This window comes from Lemur catta, chromosome 7, assembly GCF_020740605.2.
Source record: "Lemur catta isolate mLemCat1 chromosome 7, mLemCat1.pri, whole genome shotgun sequence".
Lineage (NCBI taxonomy): Eukaryota > Metazoa > Chordata > Mammalia > Primates > Lemuridae > Lemur > Lemur catta.
This window is the reverse complement of record NC_059134.1, coordinates 34,436,853-34,455,474: the sequence shown is the minus strand read 5'-3', so window position 1 is coordinate 34,455,474 and position 18,622 is coordinate 34,436,853. Positions and strand designations below refer to the sequence as shown.

The following is an 18,622-nucleotide window of genomic DNA, read 5'->3' as shown; positions in this document are numbered from 1 at the left end:
ACCTCAAACTCCTGGGCTCAAGCAATCCTCCTGCCTCAGCCTCCCGAGTAGTTGGGACTACAGGCATGCGCCACCATGCCCAGCTAATTTTTTCTATATATATTTTTAGTTGTCCATATAATTTCTTTCTGTTTTTAGTAGAGACGGGGGTCTTGCTCTTGCTAAGGCTGGTCTTGAACTCCTGAGCTCAAACAATCCACCCGCCTTGGCCTCCCAAAGTGCTAGGGTTACAGGCGTGAGCCACCGTGCCCAGCTGTGCCTAAACTATTGACACAGTTTTGCCATCTCATATTAGAAAATAACACGAGTTTTTGACTTACCTATGGTTTCATAAAAATTGCTTTAAAAATAAATTTGAAAGATAATCACGAGCCAAACTCTGCATTTGAAAGAATGAAGATGTACCTTCACAATAAAAATAAAACAAGAAGTGTCAAGGTGAAATGTCAGAGATATCAATGGTCTTAGTACTTAAAGAAATTGGACAGTTCATACTTAATAACCTAATATGCTTTTAGGAGAATTAATTTTCTGATTTAGTTATTTACAGTGCTTTGGTAAATTACTTAAACTTACTGAATAGCAGCTTAATTGGGTCCATGGCAGTTGTATCTGAGTATATTAGATAAAATTCATACATAAAGAACCTAGTTTGATACTTGTCCTCTGTGTTGGGTGCTCAGCAAGCTGGTTACATTCCTATTTTGTCATGATTATCTCCCCAAATATTCTGATTTTTTAGGTGACAAAAACCAAACTCATGAAGAAATTTTCTTTTATATCCGTTCCTTGGATTATTCATGGACAGTGGGATTGGGTATCATAATAGGTAGGCCAGGGTCAAATGCTCACCCAAAGAACAAATAAGATGTTTTAAATGACAACCTACCAGAACCATATGTGAGGCAGTCTCTAAAAAGAAAGATGAATGCTGGACAAACAAAACCAAGTCATGTCTACTATAAAAATCCTTTTGCCCATTCAATGAGACTGAAAATTGGAAAAGGTTTACCGAATTTTCCCTTGCTTTCTGTTTTGTCTCCCATCTAATGCAATGGGTAAAAAGTGTTTAAACCCAGAAAGCTAGCAAATATGTTGATCTGTTAAACTTTTCTGTGATGCTTTTTTTTTCAAGTCTCCTGGCTTTATTTTTAAATATTTATGAGGTTCATGTTACATGCACAGAATGTGTAATGATCAAGTCAAGTATTTGGGGTAACCATCACCTCAAGTATTTATTATTTCTATAGTGTGTGTTGGGAACATTTCAAGTCCTCCCTTCTAGCTATTTAGAAATATATAATACATTGTTGTTAACTATAGTCACCCTACTCTGTTATTGAACATTAAAACTTATTCCTTCCATCTAATTGTATGTTTGTGCCCATTAACCAACCTCTCATTACCAAACCCCCCTTCCCAGCCTCTGGTATCTGTCATTTTACTCCCTTCCTCTATGCGATCAACTTTTTTTTTTTTTTTTTTTTTTTTTAGCTCTCACTTATGAGTGAGAACGTGATAATTTGTCTTTGTGTGTCTGGCTTATTTCACTTAACCTCCAGTTCCATCCATGTTGCTGCAAATGACATAATTTCATTCTTTTTATGGCTGAAAGGTATTCCATTGTGTCTATATACCACGTTTTCTTTATCCACTTATCTATTGGTAGACACAGGTTGATTCTGTATCTTTGCTATTATTGCTATGCTGCAATAAACACGGGGGTGCAAGGAGTAAGTATCTTTTTGTTATACTCATTTCTTTTACCTTGAATAAATACCCAGTAGTGGGATTGCTGGATCATATGGTCATTCTCTTTTTAGTTTTTTAAGAAATCTCCATACTGTTTTCCGTAGAGAATGCACTAATTTACATTCCCACCAACATTGTGTAAGTGTTCCCTTTTCTCTGTATCCTTGCAAGCATTTGTTATTTTTTGTCTTTTTGAAGTAGCCATTTTAGCTGGATTAAAATGATATCTCATTGTGGTTTGGATCTGCATTTCCCTGATGATTAGTGATGTTGAACATTTTTCCTATACTTGTTGGCCATTTATATGTCTCGAGAAATGTCTATTCAGAATCTTATGCCCGCTTTTTAATTGGATTATTTGGGTTGTTTTGCTGCTTAGGAGTTTGAGTTTCTGATATATTCTGGATATTAGTCCTATGTTGGATGAATAGTTTGCAAATATTTTCTCCCATTCAAAGGTTGTCTCTTGACTCTGTTGATTGTCCCTCTTGCTGTGCAGAAGCTTTTGAATTTAATATAATCCCATTTGTCTATTTCTTTTGTTGCCTTTGCTTTTGCAGTCATAGCAATAAAATCTTTGCCTACACCAATGTCTTGGAGCATTTCCCCTATGTTTTCTTTTAGTGTTTTACAGTTTCAGGTCTTACATTTAAGTCTTTAATCCATTTGAGTTGATTTTTGTATATGGTGAAAAATACAGGTATAAGTTTCATTCTTCTACATATGGATATCCAGTTTTCCCAACACCGTTTATTAAAGAGGATATCTTTTCCTCAATGTATATTCTTAGTACCTTTGTCAAAAACCAGTTGGCTGTAAATATATGAATTTATTTCTGGGTTCTTTATTCTGTTCCATTGGTCTATGTGTCTGTTTTTGTAGCAATACCATGCTATTATATTTTGGTTACTATAGCTTTGTAGTGTATTTTGAAATTAGGTAGTATTAGCTTTGTTCTTTTTGTTCAGAATTGCTTTGGCTATTCAGGCTCTTTTTTTGTTCCATACTAATTTTAGGGTTGTTTTTTCTATTTATGTGAAGAATGTCATTGGTATTTCGATAGGGATTGCATTCAATCTGTAGAGTGCTTTGGGTAGCGTGGTCATTTTAATAATATTAATTCTTCTGATCTATGAGCATAGGCTATATTTCCATTTGTGTTCTCTTCAATTTCTTTCATCAGTATTTTGCAGTCTTTTACCTACTTGCCTAAATTTATTCCTAGGCATTTTATTTTTTTGTAGCTATTGTAATGTGGATTGCCTTCCTGATTTCTCTTTCAGCTAGTTCATTATTGGTGTATAGAAATGCTACTGATTTTTATATGTTAATTTGTATCCTACAACTTTACTGAATTTGTTTATCAGTTTTAAGAGTTTTTTGGTGAAGTCTTTAGGTTTTTCTATGTATAAGATTATAGTCTGATTTCCTCTTTTCAAATTTGTTTGCCTTTTCTTTCTTTCTCTTGCTCAATTGCTCTGACTAGGATTTGCAGTACTCTGTTGAATAGGAGTAGTAAAAGCAGGCATCCTTGTCTTGTTTCAGTTCTTAGGGGAAAATCTTTCAGTTTTTCCCCATTTAGTATGATGTTAGCTGTGGGTTTGTCATATATGGCCTTTATTATGTTGAGGTATATTCCTTCTATGGTAATTTGTTGAGAGTTTTTAATCATGAGGGATGTTGAATCTTATCAAATGCTTTTTCTGCATCTATTGAAATGATCATATGGTTTTTGTCCTTCATTCTGTTGATTTTATGTCACATGTTTATTGATTTGCATAGGTTGAACCATCCTCTGTGATGGTTTAAAATCTCTTTTTCTTTAAAACTTCTGTGGAATCTTTTACTATACCTTAATCTTAAGCAAATGATTATAATTAGCAATGAGAAAAGATCTTAAGTGTACTTGCTACTTTTTTAATGTATATTCTTACATGTTTGCTTGATTCTTTGTTATGGGGTTTTATTTACTCTGTGTGTGTAAGATGTTTATATATTGCCAATCAATATTTTATTGATGTAGGCTGGTGTATCCAAACTAAACGAAGCTAAAGCTCTTGTGGATGAACTGAACAGAAAAGCTGGAGAACAAAGTATATTACTTAAAACTAAGCAAGATGAAGCAGATGCTGCCCTTCAAGAGATTACTGTATCAATGCAGGTAATTTTTAGAGTTAGCACAAAAATGCAACAATAGGAAGAACATTTATATCTGATTGTCAATCAGTGTGAAAAATAACATTTTCACTTATGTAGATATTGCTTTCCATGCTGAATCAGACTGATAGTACTGTATACTTGAGCTTTGGTAAAAGAGAGTGGTATTTTCTCACATTGTTTAGAATCATAACTCAGTCCACTCAATTGACCATGTATTAATTTATCTAAACCTTTTTATATTTTAAATTGGTATGCGTCAGTTGTAGCTGATTTTGTTTATGCTCTGCCAGTTAAGTTGGTTTTCTTCTCTCCTCAGCCTTTGAGAGTTTTCCCTGCTTTTAATATTCTCAAGATTTATGAAATGTCTTTATTTTATTAAGACTTTCATATTTTGATTATATTTCTTTTTAGCCATTGCCTTTCTTTTGTTGAACTCTTTCAAAGGAGAGTTATCGGAGTTCTTTCTTTGCCCAGGTATTCTTTTACGTCAACATGCTTTCTTGGAATGCTCTTGTCTGTTACATTGCTTTGTCCTACTGACTACATATGACTGTTGCCAAAGCCATCTTTTTCATCCTTTAGCCCCAACTCCTCCTCTGAGTTTCAGAACAAATACCAATTATCTGTGAAATGTTTCTTCTCCAGTGCCATGGGCATTGCAGCTTTGAAACAGGTTCAAAACGGAACTGATGATTTTCATCTCCTGCATTTCTTTTCTCAGATTGTGGCACTACAATATAGCTAATTATTCAAGACCTATAAATCATACTAGACTTTTGTTCTTTCATCTATTACATGTAATGAATCATTAAATTCTGTCAGTTCTACTTCCTTGACTCAAATATAGCTCAAATCTGTCTCCCCATGTCCATGTTGGTGACTATTACCCAGTCACTAGTCTAATGACTCATTTAATAAAAATAACTTGAATCTTTATCAGACAAATCTATATATCTCAATTAAAAAGTAAGTGGCATAAAAAGTCTTAAAAATAACAAAGTTGGAGGACTTATGATTTCAAAATTCACTATGAAGGCGTAATAATCAAGGTGGTTTGATATTGGTTTAATGTTAGGCATAGAAATCATTAGAATGCCATGGAAGTCTGAGCAAGAACAAGACCCCGTACCTATAAAAAATAGAAAAATTAGCCAGGTATGGTGGCGCACACCTCTAGTCCAGCTACTTGGGAGGTTGAAGCAAGAGATTCCCTTTAGCCCAGGAGGTGGAGGTTGCAGTGAGCTATCATGACTCCAGTTCAGGCCTAATCCAGCCTACAGAGTGAGACCCTGTCTCTCAAAGAAAAATAAAGAATGCTATGGAGTCCAGAAATAGACCTATACGTACATGGTCAATTGATGTTATACAAAAATACCAATACAATGGAGAAAGGATAGTCTTTTTAAAAAATGGTACTGATATTTGGATATCCACATAGAAGAAACTCTGAGTCTTTACCTTATAATTTATACAAAAATTTACTCAACATGGACCATTGATCTAAGTGTAGAGCATTAAATCATAAAACTTTAGAAGAAAACATGAGAAAATCTTTATGACCTTAGGTGAGGCAAAGACTTCTTAGATGTGATATCAAAATAGAAAAAGAAAAATGATAAGTTGGGTTTCATCAAAATTAAAAACTTGTGCTTTTTAAAATAAATTCTGAAATGAAAAGGGAAGTCACAGACCAGGGAGAAAATTATTTACAAAATATATTTGAGAAAGGACTTGTATCCAGAATATATCAGAAGTGTTTCAATTCAATAATAGTAAGACAAAAAGTTCAATTTAACAATGGGCAAAAGATTCTAACAGAAGAAAATTCAAATGAAAGGAGACACGTGAAGGGCCAGTAAACACATGCAAAGATGCTCAAGGTCATTGATCATCAAGGAAATGTGTCACAAAACCTCAGTGAGATGCCACCACACATCCACTAGAATGGTAGAAATAAATGACTGAGAATATGAAATGATGGCAAGAATGTGGAGTATCTGGAATTCTCATAATTTTTGGAGGAAATGCAAAATGCTATAGCCACTTTTCAAAAGTTTGGCAGTTTCTTACAAACATATTTTACCATGTAACCCAGCAATCCCCCTTTTTGGTTTCTAGCTAAGAGAAATGAAAACAACATGTGATAAATCCCAGAAGCATTATGCTAAGTGAAAAAAGCCAGACACAAAATATTACATACTATATGAATTCCTTTTTAGGAAATTATTGAAACAGACAATCTATAATGATAGAAATCAGATTAGTGGTTACCTGACCTGATTAGTAATATATCAGACATGTCAATGTAATTTTTATACTGTTAGCATACTTTTTTTCTCAAGGCATTTTGGAACCAAATTAAATATTTATTTAAAGTAGCCCACCATTTTTATTATTAAAAATATCTGTCAATTACTTCTTACTTTAAGAAATTAAAAGAGTAATTTGAAATATGAAAAATGTAAAAGCTACGTAAAGGATAACACTTGATAATTGTGTATTTATAAAAGAAAAATATTCAGCACTTATGTGTGCTTTGTATACTCTCATTACATTAGTAATAGACATTGAGCACCGTGCTGCTTTTTCTCTGAGCTGTTCTGAGAAGGGATGTATCTAAGACTGTAGCAATCATATTTCCTAAAAGTGACCCAGTAGGAGAATAACTATGCATCTCATATTATAAGCTAATAATTTCACTTAATTATATAAATAGCAGATATTTCTGTTTGATATTTTGTAAAAAGTACTATCTGGAGAGAACTTAAATGCCAAACCGTACAACTTCTAAGGCTTGCAATTCTAGGTTTGTGGCATAAGGAAAGTACAAATTAAATGCGATGAAAACTCAGAATACTTTCCACTTGGAAGAGGAGGTTAATAAAAGAAGGAGTACATGAGCTATATCTGGGTTGTTTCAAGTGTAACATATATATTATTATGATAATTAAAAAAATTATATATTATTAACTTGTTTAAATTTTACGTAATAAGGATTTATTGCTTTGCTAAGTAGAAAAAAGTAAAGCATACAAACCTTTCTGATAGTAAACCTAGAGTAAGATATATCATTGGTTTCCCAAGCATTTTTGGAAACTCATGTCAGATTTAAAATTAATATTACAAAAACATTTAATAGAAAATGTTATTTTAAAATAAATTTTATTTTTGGTACCATGCTTTTAAATATTGAGTACATTAAATTGATTGGAGTGCCTCTTAAATATTCCCACAGGATGCTAGTGAGCAAAAAACAGAATTTGAAAGACTAAAGCAGAAAATAGCAGAAGAAGTTGTTAAAATTGAAGAAAGAAAAAATAAAATTGATGATGAATTAAAAGAAGTACAGGTAAGTTAAAAAAATTCTAAGATCCATTTACATTTTTGCTTACCAGTAAGAGTTTAAACATTATTTATAGGTCAAGTTATTTTCTTTTTTCTTTTTTAATTAATATTTTCTTGAACTCCAATGCCCCTCAAATTATTTTTTAATAGTATAAAGTATGGCTTTCAGCCAGAATATTACTTATAAAAGAAAAGCAAGAAGGAAAATCTGCCAAGGAAAGTAAGTAAATTAGTGATGGTAATTAAAAATAATCTTTGTTTACCACAAACCATGTTGTTTTAATTACAGAGAGGAAAAATGTGTTGTAGATAAATTAAGACAAACTGTTAAGCTGTTTTTGTCCCAGAGTTGACTAAATTAGCTAGGTAGTCCTAAAATACAAAGAGCCACTTGAAAATGTCAAATTGTCTCAAAACAAATTAGATTTTATAAATTAGATTATTATAGTTATGGTGGCAAGAAATCATATTTTCTCAACTTGAACAATTTTTACCTAGGTGTTTTAAAGCATTTTGATATTTGAAAAGAAAGGACATTATAAGTATAGTTATTTTGAATAAGTGATAATAAATATTAGATAATTTTTCAAGAGTTAATGATTTTTAAAAATATATATGTTTTGAAAGTAAAAATGACTTTTTTCTATTTTAGCCTCTAGTCAATGAAGCTAAACTAGCAGTTGGAAACATCAAGCCAGAATCTCTTTCAGAAATTCGTTCATTACGCATGCCACCTGATATAATCAGAGACATTCTTGAAGGAGTTTTAAGGTTGATGGGTATCTTTGATACATCTTGGGTGAGCATGAAAAGGTAGGTTTGTGAATTTCTGAGAAATGTTATTTCAGCAATGAATGACATATTCTTTCATTGTGTTTAATATCTGTTTTCTCAAATTAAACTTTATCTAAATATATGGTTATGCACTTTGCCCTGAAATCTCAAGATAGTCTATGTAATCATACATCAAGATCTATATATTCCTTATTCCATAAGCGATTGTTAAAAGTGTCAAAAGAGGAGTAAAGGAATGCCTTACAATCTTCAAAAATGTCTCAGTAAATTTAATAGTTTATTTGGTCCTTGCATAGTAGATAGCACTTTGATTTCACTGTGATTTACTGATGAAGAAAATACAATCAGTACTCTCTAAGAGTCTTGTACTCTTGGGGGCTTGAGAGAGAGAGAAAGAGAGACAGAGAGAGAAGAAAACAGGAAACCCATAAATAATATAAGACAGATATAAACTAGGAGAGAAAGGGGAATTAACTAAATATGGAACCATACAGCTTCAGGTTTCACATTATAATAATGGTGTTGTGGTTTGTGCTGATACTAAGTTCCTCACTAGGGTTTAGGTTGATAGTGAAGAATCTCTTCTATATCTGGAAATGGGAGAGGAGATTTAGGTTGAGGGAGTACTTTAAAGCACTTTAAAAGGAGTTAGATATCCGGCATGGTCTGCATGCCTTCCAGCCTTTCGGTTTTGGAGGAGGCCAAGGTGCAACTTTCTTTGGTCCTACCGAATTCTGGTTCATGCAACACTAGCCGCCTCCACCATGCTGCCTAAGTTCGACCCCAGTGAAAACAAAGTCGTGTACCTGAGGTGCATTGGTGACGAAGTCGATGCCATGTCTGCCCCGGCTCCCAAGATTGGCCTCCTGGGTCTGTCTCCAATAAAGGTTGGTGATGATATCACCAAGGCAACCGGTGACTAGAAGGGTCTGAGGATTACAGTGAAACTATTCAGAACAGACAGGCCCAAATTGAAGTGGTACCTTCTGCCTCTATCCTGACCATCAAAGCCCTCAAGGAACCACCAAGAGGTGGAATGAAACAGAAAAGCATTAAACACAACGGGAATATCACTTTTGATGAGATTGTCAACATTGCCGGCCACATGTGGCACCAATCTTTAGCCAGAGAACTCTCTGGAATCGTTAAAGAGATCCTGGGGACTGCCCTGTCTGTGGGCTGCAATGTTGTTGGATGCCACCTTCATGACATCATGGATGATATCAACAGTGGTACAGTGGAATGCCCAGCTAATTAAAAAGTACAAAGGAAAATATTTCAATAAGTGATCATTTGACACTCCTCCCCCCAAAAAGGGAGTTAGAAAATTCTCTTGCATATCCTCCTAGAACATATGAGTACCCATTGGGGTAAAATAAGATTATGATTCTTTCATTTCACTTCTTGCTCTAGTTCATTCACAAAACATTAGAAAGACTGTTGTGCATCTTTCTAGACTTTGTTGTTTGTAAAAAATGATGGATAATACACTAGAAGCTTAAACTTTTTAGTACTCTGTTTTTTGTTAACTAATGGATTAAAAGTATCGAATACATCATTTTGTTAAATTGATATTTTTTCAGAAATAGCAAATTTTATTTTAGCTTCATGTGAAGTAATATGCTTCCATTTTAGTTTCCTTGCCAAAAGAGGTGTGAGAGAAGACATAGCAACCTTTGATGCACGAAATATTCCAAAGGAAATAAGACAGAGCGTTGAAGAACTTCTTTTCAAAAATAAAGGATCTTTTGATCCAAAGGTAATTTTTGACATTTACACCATGAATTCCCTTTTCCATACCATATAATCTGCTTTTTAAAATGTAATACCTTGCCATTATCAATTTAGATTGTCTAAAAACTAAAATTAAAAAAAAATAAGCTATAGGTATTATAGTTGGGAAGTATTTGCCAGCAGAATTAGGTAAATTAGAATCCAAGTAAGCAGAAGCAGATTTATTATCTTAAGTGGTTTTTGAATCTTAGTATCTGGTGTCAATGTTAAGTTCGCAGCTTATCATTTTTTTACTTCCAACTTTTCTGATATGCTTTTATTTTTTTCCTGTGTATTTGTCATATAATAACAGATATTTTTGTTAGGATAGTTGTATCTAATTTGAGTGAACTGTTTAAATTTCATGATTCTGATATTTTTAATATCCCTTATTCAAAGCATTACGTACATTTTCTTTGACTCCAATTACATACAATGGTTTCAAAACTGCTATTATCTAATAAAGATGTAGCACATGTATAGAAGAAAAAGAATTGATGCTTAAACATTGTTATGGATAGCACATGTATTCATTATAAATATTCTTAATAGAGTAATTATGTTGATAAAACATCTTTATTTTAAAGATTCTGTGTGGTTCAGAGATTTATTTTTAAGCAAAAATTAGAGTTTATGTATGTTTCTGTTAATCAAAATAGCAGTTCACTGTGTTTTTATTTTAATTATAAAACAAAATATTCATTATTTTGATTAGGTTATTAAATATATGACCCAAAAATGTGTTAGAATTAATTCTGCTTTTATTTGAAATTAAGTCAGGATGCTGGATAACTTCTAATGGGTTTTTCAGAATGCTAAGCGTGCCAGTACAGCAGCTGCACCTTTGGCTGCCTGGGTTAAAGCCAATGTCCAGTATTCTCATGTCTTGGAACGAATTCAGCCTTTGGAAACTGAACAGGCAGGATTAGAATCGTAAGTGAAATATAAATATAAACAATTCTAACATTTATTTATTTTCATGAATATGATGAGTTTATTATATTATTAGTATTTATTATTTATTTCTTCTCTACTTCTACAAAGGAAGCTGCCAATATTAAAACATATAAAATGATTCAATTAAATAAAATTAAAAATTAAACAGATCAGAAAAAGAAAGCAATTAGAAGGAGATGGACAGCAGAACAAGCTCACTTTTTCTCTGCCATTATTATGTTGTTGGAAGGATAAGTTAGTAGAAGTTCCTTTAGAAGGTGCCAAAGTTATATAAGGAATAATATTAAAGTACAAAAAGAAAGTTCTTTAAATTTATGGCCTTCATATTTCTTTCACCTTTTAAGTTCTAGGACATGTTTAGGATATATTTTCCAAATTAGTGTCTGAGTAAGTAGGGGGAAGATTTAACCATTTACTGTTGGAGCTTAAAGTTCCAATCTGCTATCGTTATTGAGTCAGCATTATATTTTATCTCTCTTGTTCTAAATGCAGACCAAAAGGTTTGTTATGTTCTTGATTGTTCAATATTTGACATTAATTTTCTACTGTTAGGAAAATTTATTTTATTTATCTTATTTCCTTTCTTGTACATCTTTTTGTTATTCTTTATATTACTACTTACATATTACAAATTTATCCACAGTCTGTTAAAACCCTAAAACATATTTGATAATCTTTGTGTTCTATTTATTTTTTCTTAGAATTACCCATCCTACAGCCTTTTCTCCTGTTCCAATGTGGATTAATTTTTCCTAGGCCTGCTGCTCACAGCTGTAATTTTGGGACTTCTCTTTACCCTTGTTCTGGGGATTACCCTTGTTTCTTTATTGTATCCTCTTATACAATTTGAATTCATGTCTTTCTCTTTTTTAGTTTAGTTCTTCAGTTTTCTAGAACACATTCTCCACAGTAGCTTCCTAAGAAAGAGTATATAGGATTGAAAGTATTTTGTGATCTTGCATGTTTAAAAATACCTTTATTATACCATCATCCATGATTAGTAAATGGGCTGTGTTTAGAATACTAGGCTAGAAATGGTTTTAGCTCACAATTTTGAAGCTTTCTTCTATTATAATGATTCTTAAAATTTGGTTCCTGGATCAGCAACATCAGCATCACATTGGAACTTGTTGAAAGTGTAGATTTTTGAACTTCACATGTACTGATTCAGATTTAGATATGCTGGTGGTAATAAGGGTTGAGGGTGTGTGAGTCCTTGCAGTCTGTGCTCTGACAAACTCTCTGGGTGATTCTGGTGCACACTAACGTTTGAAAGCTCCTTCTCTGCCTTCTAGAGTCCGATGTTGCTGTTGAATGCCATTTTGATTCCCAATGTTTTGTATGTTACCCCATATTTTTTTCTGTTCAGAAGTTTTTAGGGTTTCAGGCATTGTGAAATTTTACAAATCTTTGTGGTAGATGCTCACTGTTCACTTTAAGTTTAGAAATTCATGCATGACAGTTTGGGAAAGTTTATTACATTATTCTTTTGACAATCCCTTTTTGTATCTCTGTATCATTTGGAATGCTTTTGATTGTAGACTAGCAAAATCAGCACTCAAAACAGCTTTAGAAATAAAACAACATATTACAAACAATGAGTCCCACAGTAGGTTGGTGCCAGGGTGGTTATTTATGTACCTCCATGACAACATCAAGGACAATACTGCTCTTCCGTACTTTCCTGACATTCTCAATTTTTCTGCAAGTTAACTGCCTCCTTGGACACAAGATGGCTGCTAAAGTTCTGTTCAGACAAAACGACATGTAGTTGAAAGAAAGGGATTGTTTTTTCCTGTAAACTTTTTTTTTTAATAAGCGTGTGTCTCTTTTTAAGAACAAGGAAATCTTTCCAAGAAGACTTCCAGCAGATATTCTCTTGCCCTTGCTTTCTCCTTACTTAAAATGATTAGATCAGGCAGTATCTACCTAACCTAGGCGAGGGAGGAGTGCATGCCAGAACAAATCTGAGGCTTTATCAATGATTCTGAATAGGCAGGTAGAAGTGTTGGCATCATTTTCTTTATCTGAAACTCTATTAGTCTTTTATGAGAATACTTGGACTAATATAATATGCTCTTATATCTTCTGTAATAATTTCAGGGTTCTGCTAGCAATTATAACATCTTTGTACAAAATAGAAAAAGGCACCCCTTCTGGGAAGACGCTCGATCAGGTGTTTGTGCAGTGCACAAATGCCTAGCAGTACACAGTAGCCCTACCTAGTTACCATGAGTTTTGTCTTTTGTTTTAATATCTCAGATGTATTGTCCTTTCCATTACACTGTTTCATTTTGGTTTTTGCTATTACATTTGTAATTTCCAAAGTTCCATTATTTTTTTCAATTTTACATTTTTTAAAAAATAGCATCTCCTTGTTTCTTACATCAAATATGTTCTCTATCTCTCTCAGAATATTAAGGTTTTTTTTTTCTTTTTTTGAGACAGAGTCTTGCTCTGTTGCCTGGCTAGAGTGAGTGCCGTGGCGTCAGCCTAGCTCACAGCAACCTCAAACTCCTGGGCTTAAGGGATCCTACTGCCTCAGCCTCCTGAGTAGCTGGGACTACAGGCATGCGCCACCATGCCCAGCTGATTTTTTCTATATATATTTTTAATTGTCCATATAATTTCTTTCTATTTTTAGTAGAGACGGGGTCTCGCTCTTGCTCAGGCTGGTCTTGAACTCCTGACCTCGAGCGATCCACCTGTCTCGGCCTCCCAGAGTGCTAGGATTACAGGTGTGAGCCACCGTGCCCGGCCTAAAGTTTTTTTTTTTAATTTTACTTTTGCTTCTGGCCTTGATAATTCTTTCTGCATTTGTTTGTTTTGTTCTCTTTCAAGTTAGAAAGCTTCTTTGATGTGTCTTGTCCTTGGCTGTTTGTTAGTAATTAATTGTGAAGTGATGGAAATCTGGATGGGATCTTTGAGTGTGTGGCCTGGATTCCTTGGCTCTGTAGGTGATCAGTTGTGGCCTGGCCATTTGATGGCAACACCTTAATATTGGTGGGTATTTTGGGGGGTGTGTGGTATCAGTCATTTTTTAAACAGAATCCTCATATCTTTTGCATAGGGTGTGGGCAGGGATGGATGGAGATGGGTGGGGGCATAAGCTAGACTTACAGCAATTCTGGGTTGTGTTAAGAGAATAGTTTACTGTCAGTGGAGTAGGGAATATGAGGTCAAACTCTTTATATAATAATACCAACTATTAAATGATCCTCTGTATGTAGCTTTATTGTTACCTTCAGAAGTACCTGTTGTCTATTTTTGTTGAGTGTTTTGGAATTCTGCTTTTGGCTCTTCTTCCTGCAGCATTTAGCTTTTGGCTTTTTGCATTCTGGTGTGTCAATTATTACTTTTCAAAATTTTATTGAAATTTCTCCTTTGTCATACTGTTCTCTTTCATTCTCTTTATTCTTGCTCATATATATCTTTTTTATTCCCTTGGTTTCATTTTATTACTAGTAGGGTTTTAGAAGGGATAGAAGATAAACGAATATGTTTGGCTTACCATTTTTATCCAGAAATCTACATGAACAAGTGTTTTTTTTAATATAGATTCCTAGAAGTGGTATAGTTGGGTTAAAGGATACATTTTTAATTTCAGCATTGCTTTTCAAATTAAGTTCTAAGCAAAAGTGTTATAATACTGAAGTATTAACAGTTTACACTGTCATATATTTACTGTAAGATTACATTTTAAGATGCTGCTGCTGTTTTATTGTTGATAAATAGAATGACTTTTATAATATTGAATTATATTTTAGAAACTTGAAGAAAACTGAAGATAGAAAAAGGAAACTAGAGGAACTTCTTAATTCTGTTGGTCAGAAGGTATCAGAACTCAAAGAGAAGTAAGTTAAGTTTTGAAATATATTATGAATATTTCAAATTATATTTGAAATATTTGAATATTTGAAACATCAACCAATTCTGAATTTTTAAAATCTTAGTTGTAATGACTGTTTTCACTTCTTTTTGTGATTAATCACTCTACAGTTGGGAAGGGTATAGAATAATATAGAAGGTGCTCCTTTTAAAGAAAATTTTTGGTAAGAATAAAAATCTTTTAAGTCTCCGTTTGTATAGCTATCACTGTATATATTCCCAATCATTGGTGAGAAAATGCAGCAAGAGGAATTGAATGTAATGAGTTAATGCTGGAAGTGTTTATATTTGACATTTTGATTTCTTTCCTATTATATTTTGACTTTTAGATTTTAGACTCCTTTATGTCAGATGATGCTATGGGCCCACCTATTCTATAATCTTCCCAAGGGTGCATTAGCATGTTCAAAATTCTGTCCTTTTAGCTTTTGTCTTCTTTGTATTAAATCAAAAATTCTTCATGCAAATATTATACTCAAGCTAAGGACCATTTATGCATATGATTAGTATTAAAGCCTTTCATGTATCTCTGGGTCCCTGTGATTGCTATTTAGTATGGGGTAGAAGTACATCAATTTGGGAATTATTATAAATCTTTTAAATTTTTTTGTAAAAATTGTGAAGATTAGAAAGCTGAAGAATGATGTGGTTAAATATAGTATACGTTATAGTTGCTTTTTGTTTTACGAGAGTCATACTTTTCTATAAACTACAGGATTTTTTTTGGAAGTGATGTGTCATGCTTCCTTTTTTGTTTTTACGGAAGAAAAATAATTGTACCAAGAAAAAAATTCATCAGATTAAAACTATGATTTTTTTCTCTATATTGAGGAAACAGATCTTTCTCTCTCTCTCATATTCACTTATAGAGAAAAAAATAAACCAAAACGGGCCGGGCGCGGTGGCTCACGCCTGTAATCCTAGCTCTGGGAGGCCGAGGCGGGTGGATCACTCGAGGTCAGGAGTTCGAGACCAGCCTGAGCAAGAGTGAGACCCCGTCTCTACTAAAAATAGAAAGAAATTATCTGGCCAACTAAAAATATATATACAAAAAAATTAGCCAGGCATGGTGGCTCATGCCTGTAGTCCCAGCTACTCGGGAGGCTGAGGCAGTAGGATCGCTTAAGCCCAGGAGTCTGAGGTTGCTGTGAGCTAGGCTGATGCCATGGCACTCACTCTAGCCCGGGCAACAAAGTGAGACTCTGTCTCAAAAAAAAAAATAAATAAATAAATACATAAATAAACCAAAACGAAAATTTTAAGCCCATAAACCTAGTGTTTTCAATATTCCTGAACAATTTTTATGTTAGAAACATAGGAAAGAACTCACATCATTTTCTGCCAGGTGTTATCAGAGAAGTATAAGGAAAACAAATATAATTCATTATTTTCAGTGTCATATGCTCACAATCGGTACTTTAATATTCAGCTAATTCTCAATTGTTTATTGAGTAACATATTAGGGCAATGTTTTGATTATTTGTTAGTCACTTGCTATATCAGGTGTTGTACTAGGCACTTTGCATATTATCTTTTTAATCCTTAGAATGATGATGAGAGGTAATTATTATTTTTCTATTTAGCAGATTAGGAAGCTTAAAATTAGACAGGCTTATTTGCCTAAAGTTGAGCAGCTAGTAAGTGACTAAGCCAGCATTAGATAGTAGATTTATGTAATTCCATAAAGTTTCTGTTCTTAACTACTATATCATACTATTAACACAAATATTTTGGAAGGATTATTACAGAAACCTTTGGAGTTAACTTTTAATTTTAAGTAAAGCAGAATGACATTTTCCATTATGGAGTCATTGTCAAGAATGAGTTAATGTTGATTTCCATGCTTTTACTTATCATGATCCTTGACTAAGGTTTAATTGACTATAGGCTATGAGTGACAGTCTTATTTTCTTGTATATCAACAAAGAATTGGAAAATGAGCATGATCTATCAATTTTTAAATTCTAATTTGACAAAATTAAGGAGATGTTTGCCATTTTTAATACAACTTGTACAGAAACATGAGTTGGCATGATTTAACAAATATTTATTGCAAAAATAGTATGAACTGTTGCAGTAAGTAAAGATGTGCCTTTCTCTTTCTTGATTCTAGAGCAGTGCTGTCCAGTGGAACTTTGTGAGATGATAGAAATGTTCTATAATCTGTGCTGTCTGATATGGTAGCCAGTAGCCATATGTGGCTACTACGTGCTTGAAATATATGTAATATGACTGAAGCATTCAATTTTTAATTTTATTTATTTTTAATTAAATTTAAATAGTCACAAAGTGGCTCATGGCTATCATATTGGACAGCTTAGTTCTAGAGTCTTGTGCCTAGGGGAGGAAGGAAGAAGGTACTTAGAGAGGCAATGAAATGTACTGTACAGTGCATGGAACTTAATGCCAGGTACTTCTGTATATGAATTTTGGTCCTTTACTGATTATTGGATTATTTACTAACCTTGTACAATAATCTCTTTGGGTCTAACTTTCTATATCTGTAACATGAGATTTATAATACTTACTTTGAACTGTTCTAAGAATTAAGTGACATGCCAATTTTATGATAATTGGCATAATCTTGGGCATATTATAAGGACTTACATATTTGTTGAATGAGTAATTATGTAGAATATTGCTATTATACTTAACAAAATAATAAAATTGTACAAGTATTTTTCAAGGAAAATAATTTAAAAAGAATTATAAACTTTGGTGAATAGGCATATAGGGAGAGATTATGTATAATGTACTGGGTATTTGTGGTGAATTTTGAAATTTTATTTATATTTTTAGTGGTAGATGTTGGAGGGGGTTGGGTTGAGGGGTGAGGGAATAAGGGAGTAGTTGGAAGATATCCAAGCAAGTAGAACATCCTGAAGAACACAGAAGATAAAGGATAGGATATTTATTGAGAAAATAGAATTCTTCTGATGTTGACATATAGTTTTGCTGAACTGAGATAGAATGAAATAAAACTAGAAAGATGGATTAGATAAGTCTTAAAACAGGGCCTTAAGTGCCATATTGAGAAATTTGCATAAAATGTAGTAGGGCATGGAGGCCCCGTCAAGTTTTTGGAGGTAGACAATGCTACACTTTAAATATATGTGCTAATATATTTGTTCTATTACTGATATTTTTTACAGAAATATTATCATTATTATCATTAATTAAATTCTGTCATAAAAGTTCACTTTATTATGTAAGGATAATTTCATTAATCTCTCTTAAATCCTTTTTCTTTTAATTAATGTTTTCATAGATTTCAGAGCAGGACTTCAGAAGCTGCTAAACTTGAAGCTGAAGTAAGCAAAGCACAAGAGACAATCAAAGCTGCAGAAGTCTTAATTAATCAGCTTGATAGAGAACACAAGAGATGGAATGCACAGGTTTGTTTGAAAGGGGAGTCATAAAGAGTCTTCCTTTAAAACTGTGGTCCTGAATCCCTGAATTGGACCACAGACCAGTGCTGGTCCATAGCCTGTTAGGAACCTGCCGTACAGCAGGAGGTGTGTGAGTGAAGCTTCATCTGTATTTGCAGCCACTCCCCATTGCTCGCATCACTGCCTGAGCTCTACCTCCTGTCAGATTAGTGGTGGCCTTAGTTTCTCATAGGAACATGAGCCCGATTGTAACCTGCGCATGCCAGGGATCTAGGCCGCATGTTTCTTACGAGAATTTAATGCCTGATGATCTGAGGTGGAGCAGAGGCAGTGATGCTAGTGCTGGGGAGCAGCTGCAAATACAGATTATCATTAGCAGAGAGGTTTGACTGCACAGAGACCATCATAAATCAATTACTTGAAGACTCATGTGAAAACCTTATCAGTGAGTGGCAAGTGACAATGTAACATTGATAGAAATAAAGTGGACAATAAATGTAATATGCTTGAATCATCCCAAAATCATCCTCCCTGCCTCAGTCCATGGAAGAATTGTCTACCAT

General features: G+C 33.5%; 1 protein-coding gene and 1 pseudogene across 1 annotated transcript in view; both read left to right on the top strand.

Annotated features, from left to right (window-relative positions):
• DYNC2H1 (dynein cytoplasmic 2 heavy chain 1) overlaps positions 1–18,622 on the top strand; it is a 279,710-nt gene that overhangs the window by 88,003 nt on the left and 173,085 nt on the right. Inside the window, exons 55-61 of the mRNA XM_045556812.1 lie at positions 3,776–3,913; positions 7,148–7,261; positions 7,910–8,070; positions 9,688–9,811; positions 10,637–10,758; positions 14,550–14,636; positions 17,939–18,065. Of these exons, the coding sequence (XP_045412768.1) occupies positions 3,776–3,913; positions 7,148–7,261; positions 7,910–8,070; positions 9,688–9,811; positions 10,637–10,758; positions 14,550–14,636; positions 17,939–18,065 (873 nt within the window). The remainder of the gene's footprint in view (positions 1–3,775; positions 3,914–7,147; positions 7,262–7,909; positions 8,071–9,687; positions 9,812–10,636; positions 10,759–14,549; positions 14,637–17,938; positions 18,066–18,622) is intronic.
• Positions 8,768–9,310, top strand: LOC123641881 (annotated as a pseudogene).